Source organism: Centropristis striata, chromosome 4, assembly GCF_030273125.1.
Source record: "Centropristis striata isolate RG_2023a ecotype Rhode Island chromosome 4, C.striata_1.0, whole genome shotgun sequence".
Taxonomy (NCBI): domain Eukaryota; kingdom Metazoa; phylum Chordata; class Actinopteri; order Perciformes; family Serranidae; genus Centropristis; species Centropristis striata.
Window position 1 is genome coordinate 4738947 of NC_081520.1, and position 14708 is coordinate 4753654.

Below are 14708 nucleotides of genomic sequence, written 5' to 3' on the forward strand. Positions count from 1 at the left end.
AAAAGACGTTAAATATAGCAACAAAGTCGCTAAGTTGGCAACACTGCTTTGCTGGCTTTTACAAATGATGTGTGTTGTTGTTGTGTAGAGTACTACGTCACATCCTGCTTAGCGTTCTATCCAATCAGCAACCAGGCTTTTTTTAGGGGAGAAAAACGGCCCCGCCCCCTGGTGGTTGGTGGACTACTGGTGTAGAAAGTACTTGGCGGCCAAAATCGCGATCATGATTAAAATTTGATTAATTGTGCAGACCCACTATATCGCTTTAAAAATCATATCTAATCGCTAAAGGTCAGTCAGGAAGATTATCTCTGGGCGTACTTTTATTCTCATACATTCAGCATTTACTCCTCACACATATTTTCTTGCTTTCATTGTCACATTATAAGCTAATATCAAGCAATATCCCAGTGACAAACCTACTCTGATATCATCATGCTGCCTCTTTTTAAATATAATTTTCCACCGCCAGCATGCATGCTCCACAGGGGGAGTTAAATAAATGCTGAAAGATGCACATGCAGCAGTGGCTACTTTTCAACTGTTTCATCTCTCATTCATCAGATAGGACAACTGGAAAAAAAATGCAGGATGTCAACCACTTTCCCAGCTCTCAACTCAAGGTGTTCAAATCGATCCTAGAAAAAGCAAGGTGCATAAAGCAGGGAAACATGGTTCGCTCATCGATGCCAAAGTAGCGAGCAAAAGGCTTCATTCTGATTGCAGCTACAAAAACCCATCCGAAAGTGCTAAAACTTGCTTTGTGTGATCGAACCATAAATTGCTCTTGAATGACTGGCAGGTTACTGTTAGCTAATATTAGCACATATCATTGTGCAGGTCACAATACTAAGTCAGTTATCTGACTTTACAGACTCTTCTTGTGCTACATCAAACCGTTAACACCACTTTATAGGAAAAGTTACACAGGTTCACCTTAAATGTTACTAAAACTTTGAGGCTGCACATTTGAGAAAATAGTAAAATACATTTCGGCACTTCAGAATTGAGGCTGGTGAAGCAATGTGGTCACTATTGAGTAAAACATTTCTAAAAGTTACAGAGTACCTAACAATACATTGAAAAAAAAAAATCAATAAAATCTTGTGGAAAATCACAGTTTTTGGTGCTGTAAACATGTTTAAGGACTTTTGAAGAGCTGCACAACATGCAGTTTGGTCGAGGAAGGACAAAAGTGCGTCTGGAAAAAGAGGAATGTCTTCCTGAGATCCCACATAAAATAATTTTTTTGGAATAAAACTTTTAAGACTTCTATAGGAGCACCGTCGCTGTGACTGTATTAACTGTTTCCTTTGTACAAAAGCTCCTAAAATGGAAAAGCAGATTTCCTGCAAATGACTGCTCCAAGGTGTAAGGCAGTCCAACTTTCTGTCCGTGATGGAATGAGTCCAAGCTTTAGCTCAATAACTAGCAAGGCACTTTTTGATCTGAAGGCATATGGAATGGTCATTTAAAGGAATCTGAGCAGCAGCACGCCAAAAAACATGGCAGGAAAAGAATAAGGGGGGTCAGAGGGTACTTCAGATTCAGGCTAGAATGGATCAGGACTCAACGAAAGTCTCCGTTTCTTCAGTTCTCAGTACTTCCAACTGAATCTCTGTGGTTTGAATTTCATTTCCTCCCGTTTGTACTTTAGGATATCTGCTTAATTTCACAACTCTGGGTTGTTGTGTTGCTGTTTAATAGGTCTTGTTAAAATGCTGCTGATGAAAACCTTACGCTTCCTGATTCTGCTGCTTTATAATAAAAGCTTTTAAATAGCAGAATAAATACTTGGGAATACTTTATGGGACATGAACTGCTATGATCACTGAAATAGGATAGCTTTGTACCTGGCTGGTCTTTAGTCTACAAATACTGCAGGGAGGAAGAGTGACATGTTGGATGAGCTGCTGATAACAGGGGGACTTTCTTTGCATGGAATATATGGAAATGAAATGTGTTTATCCACTGTTTTACAGCAGATACACCTTCTAACGGGTGGCCCTGTTGTAATGGAGACTGACGCGCTCACTCAAATCAGGTCAAGCCGAGTCAAGCCGTGCTAGCACACGTGTATGGAAAAGGAGCTAATATGGAGAGTCGGAGGCGGTATGGAAACATAAATTTCCCCCTGTGGGCCTGACCATTTGACCAGGGTTCTGACAGGCTTGAGTTTGGCAGGTTCTGTGAAAAGCTGTTAACTTTACTTGGATGAATTGAATCGTCTGATTAGTTCATGCTTAAATTGCGACAGTGGTTGTCCTAAAAGTTGTTGTGCCTTCAGAAGCTTAATGGGAATACCAGACCTACACACAAAAAGAAAGAAAGGTTAAATATGCAGATAGTCAGGATTTTTGTGATACTAAATGGGCAAATATAATATCCGGTCTTCATTTTCTGTCTCTAGAGACTTTGTGGTGCCACGTGTGAGGCAGTGCAGGTGGTAACGATGAGTCAGCAGTGACTCACTGTCTGGGTCAAATTTCGATAGATGTTTTCTTGTCCTGCGTCTGTTATTGGGCAGAGAGGTCAGTCTCACTGCTGACGTCTACAGTGAGACTGCACTCTAAGTGGTCCACACACCTTCAGAGAGCACCGTCTGGTAAATCACAGAATGTGTCCGGATGGTTCAAAGGTCAGTGGTGATGACGGGCGTGACGCCGTGGATGAGCAGCGTTGGACCCAGGTCCTGAGTCAGCAGCTCCAGCTGGTGTAAGTAGGTGGTGTAGCGGCGGGTGTCAGCTGGGGGGCGGGGCAAGTAAAGGAAACGCACAGCCGGGGCGGGCGTGGCGGAGTCCAGGATCAGCTTGTTGACAGCTGAAAGGTAATCGTCAGACAGGCGCGTGGCGTTGCTCGGAAAGCTGTTAACATAATCATCATCGTTCTCTTCCTCGACTGCTTCCTTCTCTTCCTTAATGGTGTTCGGGGATTGTGACGGCTGTTTCTTGCCCCACTCGCCTTGGCGTTGCCAGTGTAGCGCCACCTGCTGGTCCCAGGGGACAGAGTAGACCTGGGCTTTAATTCTCAGCTCTTTCAACAGCTGGCCCAGCTTCTCTTCTGAGCCTCTCACGCTTCGCCCTTCCTCCACGCATAGGAAGAGGCGGAGCGTAGCTTTGCGCCACGCTCTCACCATGTTGAGGATGCAGGCGAGTTGCAGCAGGAACAGAGAGCAGGTATCCACGTAGCTGCAGCTGTCCGGCCGCAGGAGGTTGACCGGCCAGACGTCCACGTACACAGCTCCCTTCCCCGGAGAGGACGAGGGCGGAGAGAGGACCTGGGCTCGGTCAAAGTTGTTGAAGTTTCGCGCAAGAACCACATTCTTCAACATCTTCATGGCGTCGGCAATGATCGATACGTACTCCTGGGGTCCTAGGACTTTCCCGTCCCCAATTTCACCACAGTCCTTCCTGTCGCTGGACCCACGCAAGGAGGAAAAGTGGAAAAGAGGAGGTTGTTGCTCAAACTCCTGCAAGGAGCCGGAGGGATCTGTGGACTGACTGGTACAGAGCGACGGATCAATCAGCTTGTCCTTTGGAAGAGAGTCATCATAGAAACCGAGGACGAGAGTGTTGGGACGCATCCCACCTGAAAAAGAGGGGAAGGAGGAGAAAAGAAAGATACAATTTGTTACAATTGAATGCATAGTTTCTTTATCTTTATCATTGAGTCCTTATAGGTTGTTGAGTGAAGGATAGAGGTGGAGTCATTTCAGTTCAGTCATTTTATCAGATGAAGTGAAAGCAAGAGACAGGTGGGAAGAAGATGCTGAAGTGAGAACTGGAGCCAAAGAGAGATAAGAGAAAAGGCTGGAGGAAAGAAGAGCTGACTGACATGAGTGACAACTCTCAGCAAACAGTAAGACAGCAAATAACAAGGAAAGAACTAGAAAACCACCAGGAGTCAAATCTCTTTTAAGTTGGAGCAGTTGCAACTGAAGAGGAGAGCAAGCACAAATATTGGTTTACTGTTAAACCCAAGACTAAATCTACTAAAATATATTTTTATATATACTTAAAAACAGCTATACCAAAAGTACAGTAGCTGCCTGAAAACAAGGTGAAAATAGTTACATGGATTAAAGTAAAAAAAGAAAAATTCTGACTGAAATTTTATTTGCGCTTCAGCCAAGTCACGTGCAGTGTGTGAAACATGTTCCAGGTTACTTGACACCTGCTTAAGAAACACTAATGCATAAGAATTCAGCACCAAATGCAGCCATCACATTTAAATGCTCAACCAATACTGTTTTACAGGAGGAGGATTTTAAACAGCTTTTCTATTGCAATGATTGTATTTTTTTTGTGTCTTCAAATTTTATTTTTTTTTGCATTCCACAACTTGAAGACGTCATGATGGGCGGGGACAGACCTGAAGTCAACAGGTTAGAGATTTTCACTCGTCTTTTCACCCCAATGACACCGCTCACTCTGGTGCTTGTTGTAATCAAACAGAGATCGCTAAGTGAACACCTCCTGCAGCAGCAGCACATACACACTGTACTGCTACAGAGCTAACTGTAGCTAACTGCTGCTAACGAGGTCGGCCGGCTTGTTGACAGTTAGTGCTGGTTAAGACGGAGTCGCTGGATTTGTCTCCAGTCATTAATGAGAAGATGTTTTTATTATTGATTTTTAAAAGTCATCTTAAAACCTATTTTTATTCCTTGGCTTTTAACCACGCATGAGACTCTGCTCTTATTTTTAGTGTTTTATGGTTTGCTTTTATTTATTGTTTTTTAAATTGTCTTTTAAAAAGCAATAAATCTATTTATTTTAGTGTTTATTTCCTGTTTTATTTATTTTATTGTCTCTTGTTCTGTTTGTTTATGTACAGCACTTTGTTGCGGCTGTTGTTGTTTTAAAGTGCTTTACAAATAAAGTTGAGTTGAGTTGAGTTGAGATGTTGATCCTCTTCTGGTTATATCACTTGATTACGCGTGAATTGGCGAGATTCGCTGATACACTGCTCTCTGTTGGAAGACATTTAATTGTTCTGCCTCTCACTTCACGCCGCTCACTTAGAGTACCAATCAAGGTTATAATAGTTTTGGATTTTTCATTAGTTTTAGTTTTAATTTCGTTGTGAATTTTTGTTTTCAAATTCAGTTAGTTTTAGTTAGTTTTTAGAGTGAGTTTGCTAGTTTTAGTTTAGTTTTTAGTTTTTTTAAATGCTTAGTTTTAGTTTAGTTTTTATTAGTTTTAGTGTTAGTTTTAGTTTTTTTGTAATGGGCTATGTGTTAGGTGCCAGATTCAAAGAGGTGATAATAAATTTTGCCTTTATTTCCTTTGGTTTATCCATCTCAGCCCCAATAAGGTTATTAACTCTTACAGTTCAGGGTGTTTTGAATTTTGTTTCGAGTGTAGACATCCAAGTCTCAGTAAACATATTTACCATGTGTTGCATGTTAAAATAGAAACACTGAATTATGAATGAAAAAACGAAAACTAAGGACATTTTCACTATAGTTTTAGTTAGTTTTGTAACCACGCAATACAGTTTCAGTTAGTTATCGTTTTTTTAAAAACTGTAGTTTTTATTTTTATTTCAGTTAACAAAAATCTTTTTTCAAATCTAGTTTTCGTTATTTCATTCGTTTTTGTTAACTATAATAACCTTGGTACCAATCAGGTGAAATTGGATAATCTTTTACAAGCACACCTGATGATTTCTTACGGCACACTTGTGTGAACAGCGGTTGGGAATCACTGAGTTAAAAGAGCAACTGGGACATTTTGTGGTGATGATGGTGACACTGACCTAGTCCGGAGATGAAGAGTAGATGCTGGATCCCGTGCCGCACAGAATTGGCCAATGTCAAGTTGACGAAAGCTTTGATGTTAAGATGGTCCACCAGGGACAACCAGGAGTCGTACTGGGACTGCAGAGGGTCGGAGGGTAAAGTGCCTGGCAGGGTGGAAGTAAACAACGTGGTATGAGATGAGAAACATAGCTGACAGTTCAATAGGTAAAGGAAACAGAGGGCCAAGAACAAAAGATATACAAGTCAGAGGAGAGAGTCGAGAAGTCAATATGACGGAGCTGGAATTAGAGGCACAGCGTGAGAGAGATAAGAGACAAGATGCTGAGAAGTTGGGGGGCGAGGAGAGAGTAAGATGCAAGCATAAATGACAGCGTAGACAGAATGTGAGACAGAGAGAAAAATACAGGGCAGCACAAACAGGCAGGCAGGTGATCAATCATCCAAAAAAAACATCAATATGTATGTAGAGGGCAATCCATAGGCCACATCTGCAGGCTTCATAGACAATTCCTGCAGTAGTTGAAGCTGTGTTAGGATCTGAACAGAGTTCTTCCTGTGGATAAGTCTGATTTGTATTCTGCTTTAATGTAAACAGCTGTTAGAAAAGTGGATAGACTTGAAATACATTAGGGGGGCAATGTTACATTAGCTGGGAGTCCTCACAACAAACTATTCAGAGTAATTATGTGAATGAATTACTTTTTTTTAATAATTCTCAAGACCAAGTGCCTCTTCAGTACTCAAAATGAGAGAAGGGCTCTTCAGTGGGTAATGAACATATCTTTTTTTGTGGATTCTGAAGACTCCATTCAGGGACAGACCAAACCCCCCCCCATTCCTCCAAAATCCTCAAAAGACAAAGAAAACAATCAATGACCCTGCTCCTTTAAACTCAGTGAGTGTGTGCCTCTGTAGGAAGGAGACACCCCCAGAGCATTGTGTGCGTGATTACTTCCCTGGAAATAAAACAGCAGCAGATGAGCCGATGTCATGGAGAAAGGTCCAGCATGCTAAAAAGGTCCATTAATTAATTAAATTATGCACTTCTCACTGTGAAACAGGGATGCCTTTTGCTAATTTGTATACTTGCATATTTTCAAAAGATCTCACAGTTATTTTGAACACTTAAGTAAAGTGGTAATATTACTACTGTTCCCAGTAAAGACGAGCACAGCAACCTGTTATTAAATTCAGCAATAATGTTGAAGTTGACAGTCAAAAAAAACATGACGGAACTTTTAGTTTTGTCATTGCTGCCTCTTAAATATCATAATAATGTTAAATTATCCAAAAAACTACATCCCATCACCATCCCTGATTTGTTTTGCTCATAATTAATAGTCACACTGTGCTGGATTAGATGGGAAATGGTGCAGAAGTAAACTTCCAAGTGCTGCTGATGATGTTATCACGAAAAAAGAACTTTGGGAGTCCACTCTGTCTGGTTGTTTGTAGATCATTCAGGAGAAGGAACGGATTTATCAATGTTTCAGAGTAAGAGTCTACTCCTATAATAGGTATAGAGGTAATTTCCTGCTCTAAAATAACAAACAAACAAAACATGATTGAGAAATGCCTTCAATTCACACAGCTTGGTTTGCAAAAAAAAAAAAATCAAACACCATTAACACATCAATGCCTTTTTCTTTGCAAATACAAAACATACCTTTTCAGAAAGAAGTCATGGCATATTTCTGAGACATCATGTTTAAGAAAGACGTTCAGCATGTCTTACAGGAACAAACAATATATGCTAGCGCTGGTGCCTGGGACTAAGTTTGCTGCTAACTGAAGGTCTCTCTCTACACCTCCAAGTAACGCAGCCTCCCAGCAGCAGGAATCAGGCTGAGGGAGCGTGGGTTGTTCCAGCGAGCTAATTCTTCTTTAATTTGTAGTCTAAGGCCCCGTTTACACGAGGACGCTTGCGGGTAAAAATGACAAAATATTTTATCGGAAGTGCCTTTCATTTAGACGGTGACGGCGTTTTTGGGGCTTAAAAACGCAAAAATCTGAAACCACCTTCCAAAGTGGAAAAGTTAAATACGCTCCGCCGTAGCGTGTCGTCTACATGCCAAGACGCAAAACTCTGCTCAGATCTGCTCACGTCACGTATGTGTTTACGTCACATACATGCTCCAGTACAGGAAAATAAACAAACGTGGGATTATTTCCATGCGTCGGACCTTCAAGCTGCTCTGGCAGCTCTAATAAACTTACAGGAGTCTTTCTACCAAATGTACAGGATATGTACAGATAGTATTAGTGAACAGAGAAGGATCTGGAATTACCTCCATCACATATTGGATACACCAATTCATCGGAGGCGAGCCAGACGGCTGTGAACGAGACCTGGGAGATCTAGTGGATGGTGGAGAACTTTGTGGAAGGAGTAGCTGATGAAAATGTGTGGCTGCATGCCCAAAGATGCTCTTATTGCTTTAAGTGATGCCGCCTGGCTGCATACGATCGAATTTCACACACTTTTGCGTCACCCTATGCAGCAGATTTCCTCCCGAAAATGCTCGTCTAAACGAGGAATAAAAAGTGAAGACGCGACGCCACTTTTCATCTTCTGTTCAGACCGTCCTCGTGTAAACGTAGTCTAATAAACTATTGATCCTTCTCATGTAAAACTCTCACAAGAGTAAGGCATGAGGAGTGAGACTGGTTGCGGTCAGCCTGTTCTCCCCTCAAAAACATCAGTATAGGTTGTATGTACAGAGAGACGAAAACAAGCTGTATTCATGTATTTCACCGTCCCTGTTGTTATGACTGTGATTTCTAGAATATTTTTTCTCCATTTGAGGATCTATGGCACTTTTTCTTCTTCTGTAATAGTAGAACAACTGCTCAGTGAACCAACAGAATTAATTTGCATTCTGTTTTTTTTCTTTTCTTCAAAATGCAGTCAAAATTTGTGATACGTTTGAAAACCTGTCTACATTTTGTCAGGAAGAAAAGCTCCATTAAAAAGTATTATAGCTGAACCCAGTCAGAGATGAGACAGTGGTTTAGTGTCCTTACTGAGATCTCCAAGCTGGACGTGTCCCAACACGTAGAGGCCGCTCTTCTTGATGTCGTTGATGAATGTGATTAGGCCGACACTGCTGCGAGGATTAGAAACCATCAGCAGGATCTGAGGCCTCCAGAACTTGACGTGGTCCTTCCTCACGTCCAGCATCAGCAGGTACTTACGCACCTAAAGAGACGAGAGAAATGGGGTGAGGGATGTTATTACATGGTGTTTCTGCATGGTGAAGTTTAGACAAAGATATTTCGGTAACACTTTACAATAACCTTCTATCTATCTATCTATCTATTTACAAAGTGCTATACATATTTAATCTTTAAATGGTTTCAACCAATTTCTTAAAGGTATATGAATCATTTCTAAATCATTAACATACTAAATATGGTGTTAAAAAATGTAATAATGAGTGAAACTAAAACTATGAATAAACTATTCATTATCATTTAATTGTTTGTTAATGGTAAATTAATTATAAACTTACATTAATATACCATCTATTTGTCCTTTATGAATGATGTAGTTAGTTTAACAGTAATACATTATGTAATTACCATTCTAAATGGCCTATAAACGGTTTATAAATGATGATTAAACATTAATAAACTGTTAATAATCTGTTTACCATTTATAAATGATGGTTATTGTAAAGTGTTAGCGATATTTCTCAGGCTTAGAGCTTAAGTCAACTTTAATTACATGACACCCACTATATGAAATGTGTGGAGGTGATGTGACATATGCAGCAGAGATTCTTTGCATTACATTGTTTTGAATATATTTAAGCTGAGAGATTTGATATGTGCCATTCCTTATGCTTAAAAAATCATGGAAGGATTTTAATGAGCAAGTTAAATTGGCTCGTTAAGCTCAAGACTATAAAAGCTATAGTATAGTCAGGTTTAAGATAAGGTAATTCATCAAAATGAATTTTACCTGAGTGTTTTAAAAAAAAACTTTATTATGTGGAATTCATTGGAACACAAGGATGATAATAAAAAGACCCATGAAACACTAGAAATATAACAGTTCCCTGGCTGGTGCACCAGATGACAAATGATAAAAATAATTTCACAAACTACTTCCTCTGGACGACAAAACCGACAGATATATAAGTGACTAAACAAGGTCCTGTGACCACAAGGTCACATGACCTTTGCCAGCATAAGGAGTTTGCACATTAACCCATTTCAACCGGGAAAGCATTACACTGTAAACAAAACAAACAATAGCTACTCAATAAAATTAAGGCAACAGATTGCACGCAATGTTATTTATTAAATCTAACTACGTTACAAGTTGAGTTAATAACAACATAACAGGAAGTGCCTGTCAATTAAAAACGGACTAATTCTATTGTGTTGGATTCATTCAAAATTCTCTTGATTTAGAATTACATACATATAAAAGATTATATTTAATGTGGTCAAAATAAGTAGATTCTATTTTTTTATATGAAAGTTACTTAAACAACTGCCTCAAAATCAAAGACGCATTTATATTTCATACATTTTATCAAATATATTTAGTAAAATGAAATGACTACAGAATAATTTATTACAGTGTACCACATTTCTACCATTAAAACCGGGGGCGCTGTTGCGTTATTCTACCATTAAAGCCGGGAAAGAGAATACGTCGTTTTGTAGTATTTGTAGTTTTTTCCACTTATTTTCAGTCTCTTGGCCAATGAAATGCATCAGAATACATGTGGGAGTGTCACAATGCAACATGGGACTTTTCCAGAACTTTGAAATCATCACCAAAAAAAGACACAAAATGACCAAAAAAAGACACAAAATTACTTAAAAACCCTTCAGGTTTTAGGTGGTTGTTTTTCAGATTTTTATTAATGATTTCTTTAAGATTAAAGACAAATGCAAAAAATAAATCCCCAAAAGCTGCCACAAGACAGATCTGGCAGCATCAGAGGCGTGGACTGGATGAGAGTGATTTCAATAACCTGAACAAGCTGCCAAATGAGCTGCAGAGATGTAGCTTTTTATAGAGGAAACGGTTTAATCTCCCTCTGACAAAACGAAAAGTTAATGTCCAATACATTTAGTCTTGTGCCTTAAACCTGCATTCTCTTTATTGGCCAGCAGGGGGCGCCTCCACTAGTTTTTTTGTATAAAGGCTATGAGAAAATAACCCTACTTCTCACTCTAATTTGAATTTATGGTCTCAATGATTAATATTCAGTCTTTAATACAGCACAATGTTCATCTAGAAACTCATTGTCTGATTTAGACAGAAGATTTCTCCATGTTTGTGATTGGCCATACAACACCTGTTTCACTTGAACACTTTCATAACTAGATTGGAAAACCCTGTGTTAACTAATTGAGTTGATAAGCAGGGACGTAGGGCCGATTAGATTGTGGATGTTAGGTTAAGTTAGATAACGAAAAAAAAAACGTCCTGTTTAGGCATTATAACAGATAGTTTAAACAGTAAATAAATGTACGTAAATGCCGGAAGTGAAGTAACATGAGCCACGGTAGTAACGTAAAAAACTTAACTTGTGTAAAAGTAATTTGGCCGTTTGTTTAACCTGTCCATCTCACTTCCCTCCTGCCCCAAGTGTGATATCCGCCATTTCAACTCTGCATCGCTGTTGATCATTACTAGTACGTCCGCAAGATGGCGGCGGAGGACAGTCATATGAGTCGTAATTTGCTGCATGTACGAACGCCTTATATTGACGTCTTTGAGGGGAGAACAGTGTGGTTAAGTGAGATGCGCTGGATGCCAGTAATCAGGTAACACCTGCCCCATATGAGATAACACAGCCAGGTCAGCTGGAAACCTGAGTGAATGTGAGAGGAACCATCCCATCTGCCAGAACAAATACATCATGAGCTTGGCAGATTCTTCTGGTTTCCAGGCCACCCTTTCTATGTTAATGAGCCTCATGGCAAAAACAGTCCAATTAACAAAGACTGGCGCTAATAGCAACATGCAGTAACAGTGAAATTATCAGTGCCTTCAGAGAGCTGGTGGTAACTGAAGAGCAGTGGCGGACTCTTTGAAGGGCAGGGGCGAAAAAATAAAAAGGGCACATTCTGCACAAAATGGGCCCCACCAGCAGGGCGTTCCCGGTGGCACACCTGGTAGAGCGCGTACCACAGAGGCCCAGTCCTCGTAAGCGGGCTGCCCGGGTTTGAATCCGGCTCGGAGCCCTTTCCCGCATGTCTTCCCCTCTGTCTCCCCTTTCACTCTCAATATCTCTCTCTCAATAAAAGCTACAAAATGCCCAAAAAATATCTTTAAAAAAAAAAAAAAATGGGCCCCACCAGCACGCAAAAAGCTATGATGCATGATGTATGATGAAATAGTCCTCATCCTTGATTACGATTAGCATTAAGTTAACGGAGATCCAGATCAAAGTAATTAATGATATTGTACAGAACCAAACCTAACCATCTAGGGGGGTCAGTTGGCATGCCCCTTTGGGAGAAAATTTTGTACATTTTTAAGTAAAATACATCAATCTTGTGCACTTTGAAAACTGAATGAGCGCAAATTTTTCACAGTTAACAGGGCTTTCCACTAGGACATGGAGTAGCCAGCCAGTGTGGAAAAATAGCTAGCTAGGGGGATCTGGGGGCATGCCCCCGTCGAGAATTTTTTTCCCATAAAAGTCCAAATTTAGTGGCCTCTTACACATTCTAATACCACTATTCCATCATATATGCATAAATATTGCATATTGTAATGAATTATCTAAAGGAGAATAGGGGTTCTTTTATGTTTTATTTCAGGCATTTTATTTTGACAGTATTCTTGTAAATTCTGTGGTGGATTCTGTTAACACACTGTGCTCTTATTTTGAAAGCTGGCTTGTGGCTACTGAACTACTGAACGTATGAAACAGTGTGTTTGGCCCTCTGAGCGACCCAGACAGGTTGTAGTTTTTAGTTCGGCTCGCACACACACAGGCACAGAGATGATGTGTGGAAGGGACTGAGACAGACAGGTGGGCATGGGTGGGCAGCTCGTGGAAGTGTGTTAATGCGCCTCATGTCTCGGAGGAGGACGGAGAGGTGGGTCAGGGTTTTGACTAACTGACGGGTGACAGACACTCTGCCGAGAAACGGCAACACAATGCAAAATAACTTTATATTATGAATAGTGTAAATAGATTTTAATTATCTTGTAGCAGACTCTTGGTAATTAATGGGAAACCCTGATGAATCATTGGTGTAAATTAATCTTAACAACTTTAAAGAAAGCTTGCTGTTTTACCTACCTCACACACTGTAGTAGGATGTCAGAGTAACAACTCTGACTGTATCTTAATACCACTCGATGTAGCTGTTTGTCATAGCGACGCTACATAACAGCAACGCCTCTTTCGCATTCCCCGTTCGTCAGCTACCAAAGAGAAGAACGTCTGTTCGCCAATCCCCCGATCCACGGGGGGTCGCGAAGCCCTCTTGATTTTAAGGGATGTAATAAATCTAATGTGTTAAATATAGATGAGTCAGCATTTAATTCATTAGTGGGACAAAAACAACTAAATGAGGGCTACATTAAAATGTTTATTCATTTATTTAAATAGAAAAATCACTAGAGAAATATTTAAAAATAAAGGCTGTATCGCGAGAATAAGGACATGTGTAACATCCCTCCTGCAGTATACAGAGGTAACCTCACCTAGTGGTAACCTCAGCTAGCGGTAACCTCACCTAGCGGTAACCTCACCTATCGGTAACCTCACCTATCGGTAACCTCACCTAACAACAGAAACACAGAGCTAATGGAAAAATGGCGAAGCATCAGGGAGACGAAAATGCTGAATATCTCAAAAAGAAAAAGAGAGGGTACCATGAAAGTTACATTGAGTTCGGCTTCATAGAAGCAATGGACAATGGGGGGGGGGTTAAGTTTACAATGGTAAAAATGTAGGTCCCTCAAGAAAAAGGTTGGGAACCACTGCTCTAGAGGGCACATCATCATAATTTATTGTATGAAGGGGCACCCAAGAGGGCACTCAATCATTTTTTTCATGTGTAAAGGGCAGCCAATAAGGCACTTCCTCTTGTTTTTACTACTCTTGAGGGCAGTTTAACCCCCTCCCCCCCACCCCAGTGAGTCCGCCACTGCTGAAGCGCATATTTTACATTCTGAAGGTGTGCATTTTGAAACACCAACAGCACCGACAGGCTGGGATATTAAATCTCAAATACAGTTTCTCTCTTGTCACGTTTAAATTCCTCGCCTGAAGTTTTTGAGAAATGTCCCTGCACCTCGTTGGTCAGGACCTGTGGCTCGCCGTGTGAACATTTCATTTTTCTTTTTCAGTTTTCCATTGTTCTGTGTTCTTGGTATTTTATTGTGAATCAGACCCTGAGATGGGCCAGATAGGAGCTGCAAGTGATGTGCAATTCATGGCTGCATTATATATTCTTTGTGTATCTGTGTATGTTCTGTAAATCAGCTGCAAAGAGCTGTAATGATAAAATAATGCAACCCGATGTGTGTAATTACCTCCATCTGATATATATGCATGTGCTGATTTACTGTAATTGCATGTACTTCTCTCATGCAGAAAGAAATAACATCTCTGATCAACATCCCATCAGGACATGAGGCTGTTGCAGGGACCAAATGGATTGTGTGTATTTATCCGTGTGCAGATGTCAACATGTGTATATGCATGCATGTATGTTTCAATTATACCTTTTATTGGTAAAAATGTACCCTTCTGTGACTGGTTAAGTGCATGCTTGAATGCTAGTGTGTCCCATGTTGTATTACAATGCACACTATAGCACAAGAATCATTAGGATTCTGACAGTGTGCAGATGAGGTGGCATCAAGGTACCATTGAGGAAATGTAACCAAGTGGAACCAAACATTAGACCTAGACCTACAGTCCACTAGGAATGATTAAGACTCAATTTATACCCT

General features: G+C 40.3%; 1 protein-coding gene across 1 annotated transcript in view; it reads right to left on the reverse strand.

The window, feature by feature from the left end:
* Window positions 1–894: 894 nt before the first annotated feature.
* zgc:153039 (uncharacterized protein LOC767698 homolog) overlaps window positions 895–14708 on the reverse strand; it is a 118368-nt gene continuing 104554 nt past the window's right edge. The window contains exons 11-13 of the mRNA XM_059330739.1: window positions 8789–8963; window positions 5761–5907; window positions 895–3588 (exon numbers count right to left, since the gene is read on the reverse strand). Coding sequence (XP_059186722.1) covers window positions 2633–3588; window positions 5761–5907; window positions 8789–8963 — 1278 coding nt within the window. The 3' untranslated portion in view covers window positions 895–2632. The remainder of the gene's footprint in view (window positions 3589–5760; window positions 5908–8788; window positions 8964–14708) is intronic.